At 49.0% G+C, this 15,614-nt stretch overlaps 1 protein-coding gene across 1 annotated transcript; it reads right to left on the bottom strand.

Moving 5' to 3' along the window:
* Positions 1-497: 497 nt before the first annotated feature.
* On the bottom strand, positions 498-5,510 carry LOC144179977 (endothelin-converting enzyme 1-like). The gene is made up of 4 exons (XM_077708391.1): positions 5,331-5,510; positions 3,579-4,391; positions 2,494-3,395; positions 498-645 (listed from the first exon to the last, which is right to left on the bottom strand). Exons 1-4 carry the CDS (start codon positions 5,508-5,510, stop codon positions 498-500), a joined length of 2,043 nt encoding a protein of 680 aa, XP_077564517.1.
* Positions 5,511-15,614: the final 10,104 nt, after the last annotated feature.

The raw sequence follows: 15,614 nt of genomic DNA, 5'->3' as shown, positions 1-15,614 counted from the left end.
TAGATAACTGCAAGCCTCTCTCTAGAATGTTTGTATGCACACAGTAATTAGTCATTCAAGTCACCGATGTCCAACGCAGAAAGATTTTCTCAAGGGCGCATGTCTTCGTCAAGGTATGTGAATAAAATTATTGCTCTACAGCGCGGGGCAGTGAAAAGTTCGTATGCGTAAACATCAGTCGGTCGCGTAGCTTTTGTGCCGTAACTGGTAACAAAACGTAATATTACGGACAGACTGCATGACAAAGAATAGAATGTACTCGAAACAAGCTCGTATTCCTTCATTCTGCTATCAGTCATTGTCAAAGCTGCAACAATGGGTATTAGTGGTATACAAATGCGCTAACATGGTGTCAACTCACATAAAATCAGCTCTAAACAAAAGCTTCTACCTTCAGCTTCCTACCAAAATGGCGTTAAGTCTCTTCTCGCGGACGTTGACAACCTGAATTCAGGCATCGGCTCCTCGAAGGCAACCACTCCGCTGATGACAAATGTTCAGGAAAAAAGTTGGCATTTCTCTGGAGGGTTCATGGGAGAGCCGAGAGGGCACTCGAATTCCTGGGAGAACTCCACCGAGTGCCGCAGGATGTCGTCACAGTCGAAGGTGTCCTTGGCAGTTGGATGGCTTCGACTGCCGGCACATCTGGAAAACCAACGCAGGGCGAATGAACATAAGCGTGCGGGGTTGTAAGCGTCTGTACGGCCACGATGAGATGAAGTGCAAGCACACATATCAACCTCTTCACGATGGGACAGCGAAGGAACGTGGAAGTGCATTTTCATGTTTTATCAAAAGGTCTAAAAAAAGGCGTCATTCGCGTTCAAGACAGAAACAGAACCAGAACCAGAAAGCAAAAAGCGACACAACAGGTGCATTTCAGGTGATGTTTAACTGCTTGCTCTGTTTGCTTCTTCGTTTGGAAATGCTTATTTTCGTTTATCGCGCACTCGACGCACTTATTAGAGAATGCGCAACTGACAACCATGTACTCAACCAGTCACTTTCACTGCAATTCGCGGTGAAATATAAGGTGACCTCTTCGTGCGGAGCTATTTATGGCTGGGGTTGCCCGCTTTATTCACAACAAGAAATGCTCCACCGATCGAGGCCATCCCTTTTTCTTCCAGGCATTCCCAACCTAACCTAAGCTAACCTAACCTAACCTAACCTATCCTATTGTTTCACGTCAACAGAAACAGTGTGCTTCGTCTGCGCTGCAATCAGTTGCGGGGCTAGTTTCCTCTGACTCTCCCCGGGGTGGAATTAAGGATCCAATCCTGCATCAAAAGCTCCGAAATATTTCTTTCTCTATCGTCCACTCTAGAGCACAATCACAAGGCTCCACGCCTCTGCGAAGCGTGAAACATTCGTGAGTGTGCCATTGTTTGTTTGTTGGCTTGCTTGCTTGCTTGTAGGCGGCGAATATCTGCCCCATCGGGGTAGAGTAACAATATTAGTTACAGCAAAGTATACGTACAAACGAAAAAAAATAAGCTATATATAAAACTGGAAATAGTTAATGTGTGTCGGTTTTGGATGGTGACGACGCGCACTGCATAGCTTCGCTGGTCATCGTCCTTCATAACGGCAAAAGTACCGATTTTTCATCTGCAACATCGAGGGTGTTTCAATTCATTGACAAAGCACATGATGACTACTGTATATGAGGCACGCCATTTTTACCTCCTCGCGAAGAAGGCGCAAGGTTTGTGCACACAAGTGGTCATAAAACTGGAAGACAAAATAAGATAACATATCTTTCTCCTTTCATTCACTCCTGAAGCGCTGCGTAAGCTACGCAATCGATGGCACAAAGTGATGCCTATCCGAAGACGCTTAGACCTAACGTTTTGGCTTGTTAGCTGACGACACTGGCAGGTGCCAGTAGGTTTACGTGCAATAAGCACATTGGATACCTTCATTTACCGATTGGTAAAGAAAGCTTGATGAAAACGGACTTCAAATCGTGACACTAGGTACATATATGTATATTAAGTCCTGCGTTTTGGTTTGCCGTAAGGTAACAGCCCCGTTGAGCCTTAAAATAGGCTAATCAACGTCATATTCAGCGTATGTATAGCTTCGATTGCATGTTGACAACATCAGACCTCAAATAGTAGCGTCGACAGGCCTAACAGGCGTAGGGGAAATCATTTCACTCTCATACGAACTCCGATATGTTTCTTGTTTACTCTTTACGGTGGCTGCATCTTTCTCTACAGCGGCGGTTTTCCTCTATAGATGATTTAAGGCTGTTTTAACCTTAAAAGGCGTAAGGCGTAGCGTGTTCATACACATACGGCGATGGGCCGATCAAGGAACATGCCTAAGCCAGTGACCGCTTTCTCATGTTATCATAGCATCATTTTCACTCGCCTTCCGTCGCGTGATCTTTGAGCAACTTTTTTCGCCCTACGCGACATAAAAAAGGAATGCACTGTAATAAGCGTGTGGATCCTCACCCGGCCCTTCAGGCTGGCGTGCACATACCTGGCGTAGCAGAAAGCCAAGAAGAACAACCGCAGGGGTGAATAGCCCTCGTAACCGATGAGGTACTCCACATGTCGCGGCTGGTCATGTTGAAATGCGTCGACAAGAGGTTTCAATGCCAGCACCTCTAAAACGTCCGGTTCTGGCTTCGGGTTCCGCCCAGCATAGCGCTCGAACCGTACACACCTCACGAAAGCGGTTAAGGGTTGCGTACCACCGCCATCGACGTCGCTGTCGTAGTAGGATCCGTAGATGGCCTCGCTTAATGCGTAGGCCAGCTGATTTCCCACACCGGCATAGTTGACGGTGTTGGTCGTGCCGTAAAGCGGGAACTCGAACGCGTACGGCAGAAGCGCAACGTCATAACTGACTCGCGCGTACGAATCGAGGCCTTCGAGGGCAGCTACCACAAACGACGACCACGGCAGAGGAATTCCGGTGACTGCTTCAAGTGGTGGAACAGTAGCGTTTAGCCAGTTTTCCAAGAACGAATCGGACATGTTTGTCCTCCCTGTGACGCTGTCTTGCGGAAGCCGTAGGTCGTCTGGAGACTTCAAAAAGCCTGTGAAGACGTCGGTTGAGTTCCAGTTGGCAACCATGGACGAGTTGGAATTCCAGTGTTTCCAAAGCATCAGGTGGTGAAGAAAGGTTTGACGCACCGACAGAGCCAAAGGCTCGAACTTGGCGCGCATGCTTTCAACCTGTAGCCCCTTGAGGTAGGCCGAGAGGGCTGCAGCTCCAAAGAGCCGGTATGTTCGGCTCAGGCAGAATCCACCGTGACCCAGCCGCGCTTCATCTGGAGTGCCGTAAAAGTTGCCCACAAGACCCTGGCTTGCAAACAGAGCGGCTATCTGAACCGTGTACCACGACAGGAAAAGGTGCATCGTATCATCGCCATGCCTCTGCCAGATGTCAAAGAACTCTTTTAAGTACTTAGGAGAGTGAGTTTGAAACCGCACGCTACCGTCTGTACCTACACCCAATGCACCGAGAGCCTCTTTCCACCTCAGTTTTGAAAGTCGGCTGTGGTTGGCAACATTAACAGCTTCGAAGTCGAAAGCATGGGCGGGCCACAAATTACTGACCATGATGTCTTCTACTTCGTCGTTGAACCCAAAGTCGACAAGCTGTCCTTCGTCCTGAACATCGGCGGTTGCCGCCACCCCTGTAGTTGCTTCCAGCGTCGTACCTGAAAATTGCTTACTAAGAAACTCGAAATAGGCCTTGCTTTCGCGTGAAGCCTTCTTTTTGCGCAACAAATACTTTCCAGCGATCATGCGAAAGTCTCCAGACGCTGTCAGCGTCACAACCACGGAACTAGCGCCCCCGATGCCGGTACGGCCAGCATTTGTTTCGACCTGCACGTTCAGTGCTGCATTCCAACGAAGCTTAAGCGAAGCGTACAGAAGCGTTCTCAAGACGTCCGCTTCCTTTTTCCGTCGAGGCCACGTAATGCCGGCGTTCAGAAGGGCAGCCTTCACCTCTGCCACGTGCTCCTTTTCTCCAGTACGTACTCGGTCGCAGCTCCTGTAGAACACGCTTGCCAAGTGCGGGCCTTTCCTATCGTGCTTGGGCGAAGACGTTTCGTTCGCCGTTAGCGCGATGCGGTTGAGTGCCGCGAGCAGGGTGTGATGGCGCACCGAAAGACTAGAGTTCGCTCGCCAACCATCGCAAACGAAGCGCGTGAAGCTGTGGCATGGATCAGCGGAGGTGTTCATGGACAGCTTAAGAAGGCGCGAGTACTTGCTGCACGCGTCCGTGGTACACACGGGACTCAGTGGATGATTCGGGATCAGCACGAACAGCAGCACCAGCAGAAGCACACTTGCGATGAGCAACATGAGCGCTGTGCCAACAGTGCAGTTCTGGGTGATGCTCCGCCGATCCCAGGTAGTCTCCTGCGTGGAAAGTGCGAGTCCCCTCTTGTACTCGCTTTGTTTCAAGGTAACTGCTGCTGGTTATCTCGATGTTTTAAGTCCGCCGGTGCCCAGTGCGCCAACTGTTATAGGTTGAAATTGCTGGATAGCACAGAAAACCTCCATCCTGAAAGTGGTAATCTTAGATGCAGCAATAACCATTCCACTCTGAAAGTTTGCAGATAATTTGGTTGCTATAGGCGTTGCGCCCTCGTTTCTTACAAATTGAATTACAAGAAGCGGAACTAATATAACAAACGCAAGTACAGATGATGTAACTCATTTTCGTGGTCAGAAATCGGAGAGTATACAAAGCGGCAGCATGCTCCATGGTACGGATTCAGCCGATGAATAAATAATCTAGCCAAAAAATCTTGGCGGTTACAGACGCGACGACTTGAAGCCTTTTTTTCACGCACTATGCATGTTACTGGCTGGAAGAGTTCTTTATCGCGGCTGAAGGAGGTAGGTACGCACACAACATAAGGTAACCATCGGACACTTTTAAAGCGTTATCGAAACTTGTAAGCTAATCACAACCGATGGGTAATCGGTAGTTAATTAAGAACACATCTTTTAGCACTCGCGCACATTATTCCCTCAATCGCTAGATTTCTCAGCAACACTCCAACTTTATTCAACCAGATTTGGTGAAGTTTCCAAAAGGGAGCAAGTTTCTACAATGAAAAATTTGGCATCCACCTGAAATGCCAAAGTTCCAACCCGGTGGTCTCGGGTACAATCGTAGGCAAGGACGAATTTTTATCTCCGAAATTTCTGAACAAACTACAGTCGTTCTTTGTAGCCGTATGAGGCTGGTTTTCAGGTGAATGCAAATTTTCCCTCGCAATAATAACCCAGCCTCACTCCGCTTTCTTGGGTTTTACTCGAGGCGCGCATCTTCGTTATCGGGCCGCTCACCTGTCCGGGAGGGTAGCAGGGCGGTGGCTTGCGTGGTGCGGAGCACGAGAAGCCGTAGGCCGGGCTCGAGAACCCGAGCACGTTGCTCGAAGCGCCCTGGGGCAGCACGTTCACAGTGCTGTGAAAGCTATGCGACGAGCCCGTCCCACTAATCGCTGTGAACGTGTGCATTGTCGACATGGTGACGTCGCTATTGAGCGGGTGATGACCCTTCCAGGAGCTCGCTGGCAGCGATGCCCTGGGCCCCGACTGCTGACCGACCGGTGGGGCGGCTACGGACAGCGGAGGCCTGTCCCCTCGCTGGCGCACATGTTTGGGGCTGCCTTGTACCTGGTGTTTCAGAGCCGAGCTCTGGCCTGGACGGGCTTCTATGGCGCCTCCGGGCTTGACTCGGTGGAACGCCGGTGAGCCTGATAGTGCAGGGCTATCGGGGTAACCGAAAGTCGAGAACGGACCTGTCCCGTCGGCCTGTGCAACAGGTTTCTGGTTGTCGTCTTGGTTGGCAAGCTGTTCTTGAGCCGCGGTGCCTCCTGTGGCCGTTGGGGGGTGGTGCTCGATCCCGAAACTTGGGGTGTGATCCGCAGCCCAATCGTCCACTCGAGTTCGATGACGCCTGAGAGGCCGCTCTCCGGCTTGCTTCGTGGAGGATTCGAAATCTTCTGAGGAGCTTTCGCTGCGGTCGTTTCGGCCTTCTCTATTCTGGGCTTTCGTGGTCGCTGCGCCAGCTTCCGACCGCACGGGGTCACACTTGGGGCTGGGAAACGAGTGTCTTCCGCGAGCTCTGTCATCATCCGCATCTCGAGTGGCGGTGTTGCGTCGGGACCTTCTGCGGCTACTCCTCGGCGTTGCCCCGTGACTGGAGCTCCTGCCGTGATGCGGGCGCTTGATCCGAGCTCGGTCGTCTTCGGAAGCCTCGGCGGTCGTTAGCGTTGAGCTCGTTTCCGAGTCGGTGGGAGCGCTGTCCTTCCTGCGTTGCCTGTGGTCTGCACCGGCACGCGCTTGGCCCTTCGGCGCCGTCTGGGAACCGGGTCTGAGCGGATCGGGAAAGACGTAATTGTAAACTTTTCGCCGCAAACAGTTGTCAGCGGTCTGTCACCTTATCTCATGATTTCCTAACAGATTACTAATTTTATCATGCGGCATTTTGCCGTTTGAGAAAAAGAGTGGCAGCGAATGTTCCGGAACATTTAAGCAACTGATGTATAATGATGATTGCGAGTGTACAGGGCCAAACACATGTGCGAAGAGCGACGCGCATTTGCGCGCGCGTTTGTTCTTCCTCTCCTAAAAGGGTGCTGCAGCCTTCACGCGTGTTCCTTGAGAAACACGTGCGAAATAGAGATGTAAGCTTTCATAAAATTTTAACGGGATTTAAAAATACAGGGTTTTTCATGCTTTTTTTTTCAGAAAAATATAAAAATAGAAAAACGACAATTCCGAAGAATTTTATAAAATTTTCGACATACTCCTTTAGGCGGAACCCTTGGATGTCTGATCAAACGCAAGAAGTGACCGCAGTTGCTGGCAACTACACGAAGGAAACCAAATTAAGGGCACTGTAAAGAGAAAATAAGTATATATCATATAGATATAAACTTATTTGAGTTCGAATGGAATTTGAACCCGGGTCGCCAAGAGCTGCGGCCAAGTACGGTAACTACGGCACTAACCCTGCACCATGCCAGGATGGAACAAGAATTTTTTGGAACAAGAACGTGACAGCAGCGCAAGCACGATGCGGCAGTGAAGTGGTCTTCGATAATCGCTGGCTTTCGCCTTAAAATCACTTTAAAAACCCAAGTGCCCGGTGGATCTTTCCGTTTAAACCAAAAAGAATTTGATTGTTTCATGGCGCAGCACAAAAGCCACACCAGAGGTTCCACTCTGAAAATCTGCGCACGTACGATTCCGTCGTTGATTTCAGAAGGCGTTTCCCTCACTGCAGATTGGTGGCATCACAACAAATTTCCCCGGAGAATCTTTTTTTTTGTCAACTTTAAACTGGTTTAAAAAATGAAAAAAGACTGCTAAAAAAATTAATCGGCGCTAAAACAGGGACGAAGAAGAAACACGTAGCACACAACACGGTGCCGGTGGTGTGTTACGTGTTTCTTCTTCGTCCCTGTTTTAGCGCCGATTAATTTTTTCGGCACCGTGTTGTGTGCTACGTGTTTCTTCTTCGTCCCTGTTTTAGCGCCGATTAATTTTTTTAGCAGTATGTACCAACTCGCCCACATCAAGCTTTAGAAAAAAAACTGTTTCTTTTTCTCTTTTTCTAATACTTTTTTTTTGTTTTTCAACCGCTGACATCTCCAGTGCGGAAACGCGTCACTCTCCGCACGTCTGCTTGCGCCTTAAAGGGACAGAAAACCAATTTTTAATGCGTAGCACTCTCTGCCGAGAACCCCACAGCCAGGACTGTGTAACGCCCTGCACTGCTTCGGCAAAAATGCTGATTTGGCGAAAGTAACACCTCTAATCGTGATTATAGCGTAAATGGGGATAAATGGCCTGACGTAACTTTGAAACCCCCCCCCCCCCCCAAAAAAAAAAGGACAAATAGAAAAATAAAGTTTTCTCAAAAATGATCTGGCAAGATGAAAATTATGCATCTTGTACATCTCGTCATGAAAACCTAAGAACAGATAAAAAAAGACCGCAAAGAACGTACAAAATACGAACAAAGCACATCGAAAATAGCGAACGGTGTAGTGCCATGCATTTGCACAAAAATGCAGATTTGGCAATAGTAACACCTGAAATCGTTACAGTAGATAATTGGCCGGACAGAATTGGGAAAAACCAAGAAAATATGAAAATGAGAGGAAATAAAATTTTCAAAAAATTACCTGACCAAATCATAAATTTACACTCTATGCACTACCACCAAAAACCAAAGAATACAAAAATGTCTGGAAAAGAACGCTAGGAATATGTATAAAAATAGCCTAAATGGACCAACTCTCCAGTAGGCCTTGCACTTCCGGAAAAAAGAAAACTTATTAGCGAAGTAAAGGTATACTTTATCCCTATAATAGTATATATTTACATCGTCGGCGAAAAGAAACAAAACAAAACTTAAAAGAATAAAACAATCCCATGCCTTTTGCTACTCGTAGCCATATTCTGCTGCAAAGAACTCACACTCTTGGCAAGCGGCAAAAGAATGCTACGCAAATTAGAATAATTCTCTGAATTTCTGCAGATTTTTTGTGTAGTACACCCCTCTAGCTCATATGAAAGCCAGCGGTTCACATAGTGGGGTAACCACAAGAAATTTCTAAAAATTACCCCACCTTCCCGACAGGGGAACCCTGTGGAGATGCGACGCATCTTGGGGGTTCACTTTGTGTTTCCGTTGGGTTGATTCTCTAATTGCGTGAAACGTGTGAGGAACGCGTATGATGTATTCTTTATTTCTTTGGCCGGTGCTGGAACGACCGCGGCTATGACGCAACGTGGCGCGGCTATGACGCAACACAATCCAACACAATCCACTTTAATCCAATTCAATCCAAATCCAATCCAAGCCAAGCCAAGCCAAGCCAACCCAATCGAATCCAATCCAATGCCCCTCGCGAGAGAGTGTTCGCTATCGGAGAGGAGAGGGGGTGAGCGGCGGAGAGCGCAGCTCGCGCGGCGAGGAGAATGGGGGAGGGATGTGGACGGACAACAACAACGCCGTATACGGAGGGACAAGGCGAGTGAATGAGATGCAGTCGCATCTAATAATTTAGGCGAAATGGCTTTACATTGACAGTACAGTTTCTGAAGTCTGAAAGGTGCGCGGTGTAGAGTCCAATGCGACACTGTGTCACGTATCGACGCACAACCGTAGGTTTCAATGCGCAAAAATCCCTTAAAGAAAGAGGAAATGGAACGGTTTGTTATTGTTTTATCCGGGGAGGAGTTTGCAAATACCCTTTTTTATTTCTCGTATAGAGTTAAATTTTGTATTGGGGCTCACAGGCATGGTTGAAAGCATTCGTTTTGGCAGCTCCAGTATAGCTGGTAGATATAAAAATTATGCTTTAAGACCTTCTATGGCCTTATCAGGCAAACCGCTTCGGGTCAAGGTGTTTTAAGCGGTGCCCCTTCGTTATGTATAGAGGGCATATACTCCACAAAAATCGGTTGTTTGTCCCTTTAATGTAGCAACGATGACAGCAACGAGTATTCGTTGATCGAAGACGAAACAAAACTGCCGGTGTAGCGAGAAATTCAATTGAGTCTCAACGAGTGCCAGCTAACGAAGAAGCAAAATGAAAAATGGCATGCACCCAACAAGTGCAAAAGCTCTTAGGCAGCGCGGATAGTCCCGCGTTGTTAGCGTTGAACTATGAGAATTCGCTGTGAAATGGCACGTGTAATCTCTGTTTTTGGCCAATAATCTACGAATTGTCAATTTAGATCATAACTAAAAGGCTAAGAAGCTTCTAGGTGTTCACTTATATCTTGGGGTGTTAGAATAGGTAAATAATAAAGCGAAACAATTATCTGAAGGAAAAAGGTAGGCAAGCAGGTAACACCAATTCTTTGTTGTTTATACTGTTACGTAGAGAACAAAGGGTTTATTTACACGTTATGTGCGAAGGATAATCTACTTGCAAATTATTGACAAGGTCGTTGCAGGCAAGGGCTGCTAAGTCGCCCAAGTATATATACCTGAGGAGGTAAACTGCTTCGGCCCACTTGTTTCTTCAAGTTAGAAATACGAGAGATGTATACTGTCGACCGCATGTAGTTAAGTTTGCGACAGGGAATTCGCTCGAAAGATTTGCTTGATTCCTTATCGGGAGATCAAAAACCCGAAGAGGGTGGCGTCCTCGTGAAAAAGTAAGAGCGATAATGCAGGACATAATTTCAAGGCTGGATCCAACTTCAACGTCAAAATCTTCGGGTAAGTCCAAAACGTCTCACTCAGCAGGCCGGGGCCCCGGACCTTACCGAAAGATCAGCGTGGTGGGGTTAACGTCCAATTAAGGTTGAGGTCAGCCTTACGGGGTTACCGAGCTCTTAATAGGAGTAAAAAAATAAAACCTGCAGTAATGAAAGAGCGCCAAGAGAGGGAAAAGTGGAAGAAGTAACGGACAGGTGCTCTCGCAAAGGAATTTTGCCACTCCTTGTCTTTTCGCGCACATACAGCGTGCCACGACGTAAGTCAATGTAACCCGACGCAGCAATATTTCTAGTGAAGCCTGTATAATGTAAAAAATAGCAATTTTTATGCGCCGTTTCGTGGTGGCGTAGCACAGACCTCCTCATTGTAGTTGCATGTGAATACATAACGCACGCTGGCCATGCTCCTTCTTCCACGCAGCCATAACGAAAGCCAATTTGGGAAGAAGGGATTGAAGGCCATACAGCCTGAATAAAATATCCACGCAAAATTTTTCAGCCTCCAAAACATCCCCAAACCTTCTAGTAAGACGTATGTGACGGTGCAGAAAAATTAAAGCGTTCGGCACAGAAAAAACATTCCCCTGACAATACTCAAGAACAAGGAAACAAACTGAAGACGGCTGTTTCATTTCCTGCTGAGCCTTGAGCGTGTAGGGGCCCCGCTGCTTGGTGCGTAGCAATACAGACTGTTGTCTTCATAAGAACATCTCAAAAATAGCTTAGGGAAGCCTACGCATTTTGAATACTTATTCAGCAGCTTTCAGCCCTGAACCTCGCAAATGAGCGAGACAGGAGGACTTACACACGATCTGACCGAAGCTCTTAATAAGGTTGTTCTCTCCCCCCTCATCTGTTGCAAACTTGGGCTTGATACAGCTTCAAATTATTCAGGGATGTCAGAAGCTGGGAAAGTAACCGAATCACTGTACCCGCTTTTTAATGCAGGAAAGCATCAAAAACGGGAGATTTCTAGCACCGGCTCCGCTGCCCTTATAACCAGCGGAGTGTAGCAGACGACAGCAGCGCGCGTCTCAAACCTGACGTCAGGAGCCAGGACACGCCACTAACGCATCTCAAACATCACTCAGAGGCAAGGCAGATAGAAACGAATAAATGGAGAGTAAAAACGAAAGTGAAAACGTCGTTAGAGAAGTACAGGGCTGAGAAATTGGACATAAGAAAGGAAATTTTCTACGATAATTCGAAGGGCAGCGCTTTTCTTTTTGAGGCTAAAGCATGTTGCTTCCGAACTAAGACCTTTGTGGAGAAGTATACACAGAATGATGGCGTATGCGTGGTCTGCGGAAAAGAAACACAAACTATGCGGTACATAGGGTTAGAATACGAGGGTATACCATCCAACTCTACAGAAGGGAAATATTCGGCTTTCAGAAACCCTCGGAATTAAGGATAGCACACAGGCAGTTAACTTAAAAACTGTCGAGGCGGCGAAAAGAAGATGAGAATGCTGGTGGGCAAGATGCAGAGAGAGGAATATTGCCTGCTACAGCTACCACTTGTAACATAAAAAAATCAGTTATTTTGTATCTAATAAGTTTTTTGTGCCTGCTTTAAGAGCAGTGCTGGTATTAAACGAAGAGTATAAAATATGGGTAGATGAGTTTTTTTGGTAAGATGACACGTCATCACCCCGCTACAAAGGGGACACCACTAGCAATCATCATCATCAACAACAACAAAGCCAATAGCGCAGAGGCTGTCAAACACGCAGACTCCCTCAATTATGCCATCAAATTCTAAAACGGCTGTTAGAAATTTCGCTCGTGGTCTTATTTCGCCACTCGCCCTCCAAATTACGAACCGCAATTGTCCAACCACCCCGGTAGAACTAATTTGGGACCCCGGCTCATGCTGGCCCCGGGGGGAAATGAGGCAGCCTACGCAGTCCCACGAGGACTTACAATCCGATTGGGCCCTCATTTCCTACCATGGGGCCACACCTGCCAGGGACAGACCGACAACTTACCACGACAGTCAATCATTGCCGCCTCTCCCGCCGCAAATATCCACCACACGAAGGGACGCACATGGAGAGTCCTCTAGGCCCACACTCTCGCTTTCCGAGCTCTACTCCACCTCATCCACCCCTCTCTTTACGCCTCTCCCAATTTTCCTGCCTGTGGTCATTGGGGTAGCCACTAGAGTGGCTACACCAATTACCCTTTCCCCATTACTCCCTCCGACGAGAAGTGATAGGGGCGCCGGGCAGCTTGGACAAGGGGACAACTCCCCCTCGTGGACAGGGCTACGCTAGTCGTCGATAAGCTGGACCCTGGGGCCACCCCGACCCTCTAACCCTACTGCGACCAATAAAGCTCTCTATCTCTCCCTCCTGCAGTAGCACGACTCTCGGCAACTGTCGAGTCACCGCTGCAGCGTTGGCGAGACGCTCCCACCAACGGAAGGAACAGCAATTACCGTGCAGAGGCGCTGATGGCGTCCCGGTCTTCTAATGCGCCGACTTGGGCGAAATCGTATGCTTCGACGTCCACAGATGGCCTACCACTTGCAGCGAGCAGGAAGCTTGCTTCGTCCTGTACTGATGCCGCACGGGCCGCGGCATCGGTCGCGCTGCGGATGTCGGAGCAGTACTCAGTGCTTCCCGCGCTGCCCGCTGGCGTGGTCGAGCGCACCGAAGGAGACGTGGGCGGGGATGGCCCGGGAACGTCGGGGTCCATGTCTCGGGAGCGGCTGCTGCTACCCCGGAACAGACAGGCTGCACAACTCCGTCGGTCTGGACGTGGACGAAGCGAGCCGCAGCTGGATTGCTGTGATTCTTCCACGAGACTGTGCATGCACACGCGAGTCGTCGTCGTCGTTGTTGTTGCAGTTGTTGTCGTTCCTTCACTCGTAGCGCATACCCACTTGGGGGATTGGCCAAGAAACAGGGTATGTTTTATGCGCTTAGCTCATAGAACTATAAAATGAGTGTATAGAATTGAAGTGAAAGAACGATTACGCAATTGCGCACTAAAGCTGGAAAAGAATTGTAGATTGATGTTGGAAGGACTCAGACGAAAACAGTTTTCATGCGGGTTAACAGGGTAGACGCCTGGTCTCCGAAAAAATTTCCCCGCATTTCCCCGAGGGGAAGAATGTGAAAGTGCGAATGCAGGAGTTGAATTTGCGCGGTTCGGTAATGTTCGCGAAAGAGAGATCACACACACACACAACTACAAAGAAAGAAAGATGCATTTATTCACAGACACCTATTTGTGTTGTCGTTGTACTTGATTGCTAGAGCGGATCTCAGCTTTGAAATTTCGTGTCAGTACTCCTTTAAGCGGGTGCATTAGCCCTTCTCACGCCCGATTCCTGGCCAATCCCCCACGTGGGTATGTGTCATGTCAGCGGCCAGGCAGCGCGCGCCCATCTCCCCCCGTTGCCAAGGAAGACGAGGAGCGCGCGCACCCGCAGCTGTTGCTATGTGGACGGACGGCGGTCAACGGAATTCAGGGTCGCTTATAAAGTGCATTCGCACTTAATACGCGTGCATGGGCGCGACCACACCACCTAGCTGTGAAAGAATCCCATGGATGCGGTCCAGAACAATATGAGGACAGGCATCGAAAGAGTAAGGCCAAGGCTTTGACTCAGGGCGGCTAGGTAACGTTTTCTAATTAAACCAAAACCGCGGAAATAGATTCTCACGTGTTGCCTGTGCGGCTAATGGTGGTAGTGAAGCAGTGATGTGGCAATAAGTATGACCAACGCGGGGGGCGTTAAGAGTATGCCAGTCGGCGGACCCAGTGACGAGTTAAATGGGTGTTTATTTCAAGAACACCCTGACGAACAGGGCCCCTGGTCCATCGTCTCCCGGGCGGACCTTCGCGGGTAGCCGCTTCCTGCTTGTTCCTTTCTCCTGTTGAAGGCTCAGGTCACTCACACCGCCACGGCAGCGCAGTTCTGAGAAACCGACCTTGATCCCAGCCGACGCCGCACTCGCTATCCCCGAATCTGGCTTCGCGCACTCCGCGGGAAGAGAGAGAGAAATGAACTTTATTGCTAATGATATTTAGGAGGGAATTGCAGCTTGCCGGTGACCAAGGCAGCCCGTTCCGTCAGGCTTTTCTACATCATCGGGTCGGAGCTACCCAGCGCCGCCTCCCATTGTTTAGACCTACGGATTAATAGGAAGGGATCTTCGTTACAAGCCCGTAAGGTTTGGATGGTGTCGTTCAAGCCACATGCGGGACAGTGGGGGGATTGAAACAGGGTGCAGTTTGGCGCGACAGGGCAAACTGTTTGTTTGAATGAGGCGCCATATATAGCGTTCTTTAGAGTGAGACAGGGTAGGATGAGCTTGCGGGAATATGCGGCGGGCGAGGCGGTAATGCCCAGTTATGTCCCGATAGCTAAGCAAGCTGTCTCACGCTGATCGGGCTGATCGGGCTCCGTGTAAGGGGACGAGGCTCTAGCCTGCTCGGTCAGTGAGTTCTCGAGCTGTTTTTTGGCTGCCTCGTTGCCCACCAGCCCTGTATGAGCAGAAGTCCAAATCAGCGCCACAGGGTCGGTAGGGGGATTTCGAACAAGAATTCGAAGCGCTTGAGGAGAGGTGGTACCTCTGGCAAGGTTTTGAAGGACCATTTTCGAACTAATGATGATTGTGGGGGTTGGCCGTTGCGTATATAGTGCTAAGGCGATTGCCGTTCCCTCCGTCGTTTCCGGATGACGGGAGGGTATTGTGAGGGAGCTGAGGGTGGGGAATTTTGGATGAATATTGCCGCCACAGCGTACGAGTAGTGATGCCTATTGTATGCCGCGTCTACGTAGAGCGTGCTCGCCTTAATGGGGGTATTTCTAAGCCAAGGCCCGCGCTAGTTGTTCCCTGTGTGCTTTGTTCTGCACTGGGCGCATATTGCGTGGGAGAGGGCGGATGCAGAGGTGTGCATGAATGCATTGGGGGACTGGGGACTTTGGGAGCAGTTATTAGCGGAGCTCGCAGACTTAATCTATGCACGATCTGTCGACCAGTGGGTGTTGTCGATAGGCGTCTAAATTGATTGAGTCTATGGACAGTCGACTATTTCTTCTGCAGAGTTTTAGATGCCCAGCTGTACCAATCTGACAGTAGGAATGCTGTGAGGTAACGGCAATGCCGTCTTGTGTGTCTGGCGAATGAGGCAATTAATTTTTGCCAACTCTGCTTCAGAGGGATTGAGGTGTGGCGAAGAATACGTAACGCGGCTTACTACAAATCATCGGCATATTAAGCAGGATTACAGCTTTCAACAAAGGCCTTAAAAAAGCAGAGAGAATCCGCCTCGTACAGGCATTTGTAATCAGCCACAGCCGACAGAGCGCGGTCGAAACAGTCGCGGCTCTTCGGCCTTGCCTACCTACCCAATGTCTCCCCGAGGC

The sequence above is a fragment of the Haemaphysalis longicornis genome, unplaced genomic scaffold (assembly GCF_048455015.1).
Source record: "Haemaphysalis longicornis isolate Haplotype H1 unplaced genomic scaffold, Haemaphysalis longicornis Haplotype H1 scaffold_4, whole genome shotgun sequence".
In the NCBI taxonomy this organism is placed as follows: Eukaryota; Metazoa; Arthropoda; class Arachnida; order Ixodida; family Ixodidae; genus Haemaphysalis; species Haemaphysalis longicornis.
This window is presented reverse-complemented; position numbering and strand designations above follow the sequence as displayed.

Excerpts from the sequence above, each read along its gene's own strand:
- LOC144179977 (XM_077708391.1), bottom strand. The coding sequence starts at position 5,510 with ATGTCGACAATGCACACGTTCACAGCGATTAGTGGGACGGGCTCGTCG. Across the intron at positions 4,392-5,330 it reads CCTGCTACCCTCCCGGACAG|GAGACTACCTGGGATCGGCG; the intron begins GTGAGCGGCCCG and ends CTTTCCACGCAG. Across the intron at positions 646-2,493 it reads TTGGCTTTCTGCTACGCCAG|ATGTGCCGGCAGTCGAAGCC; the intron begins GTATGTGCACGC and ends TTGGTTTTCCAG.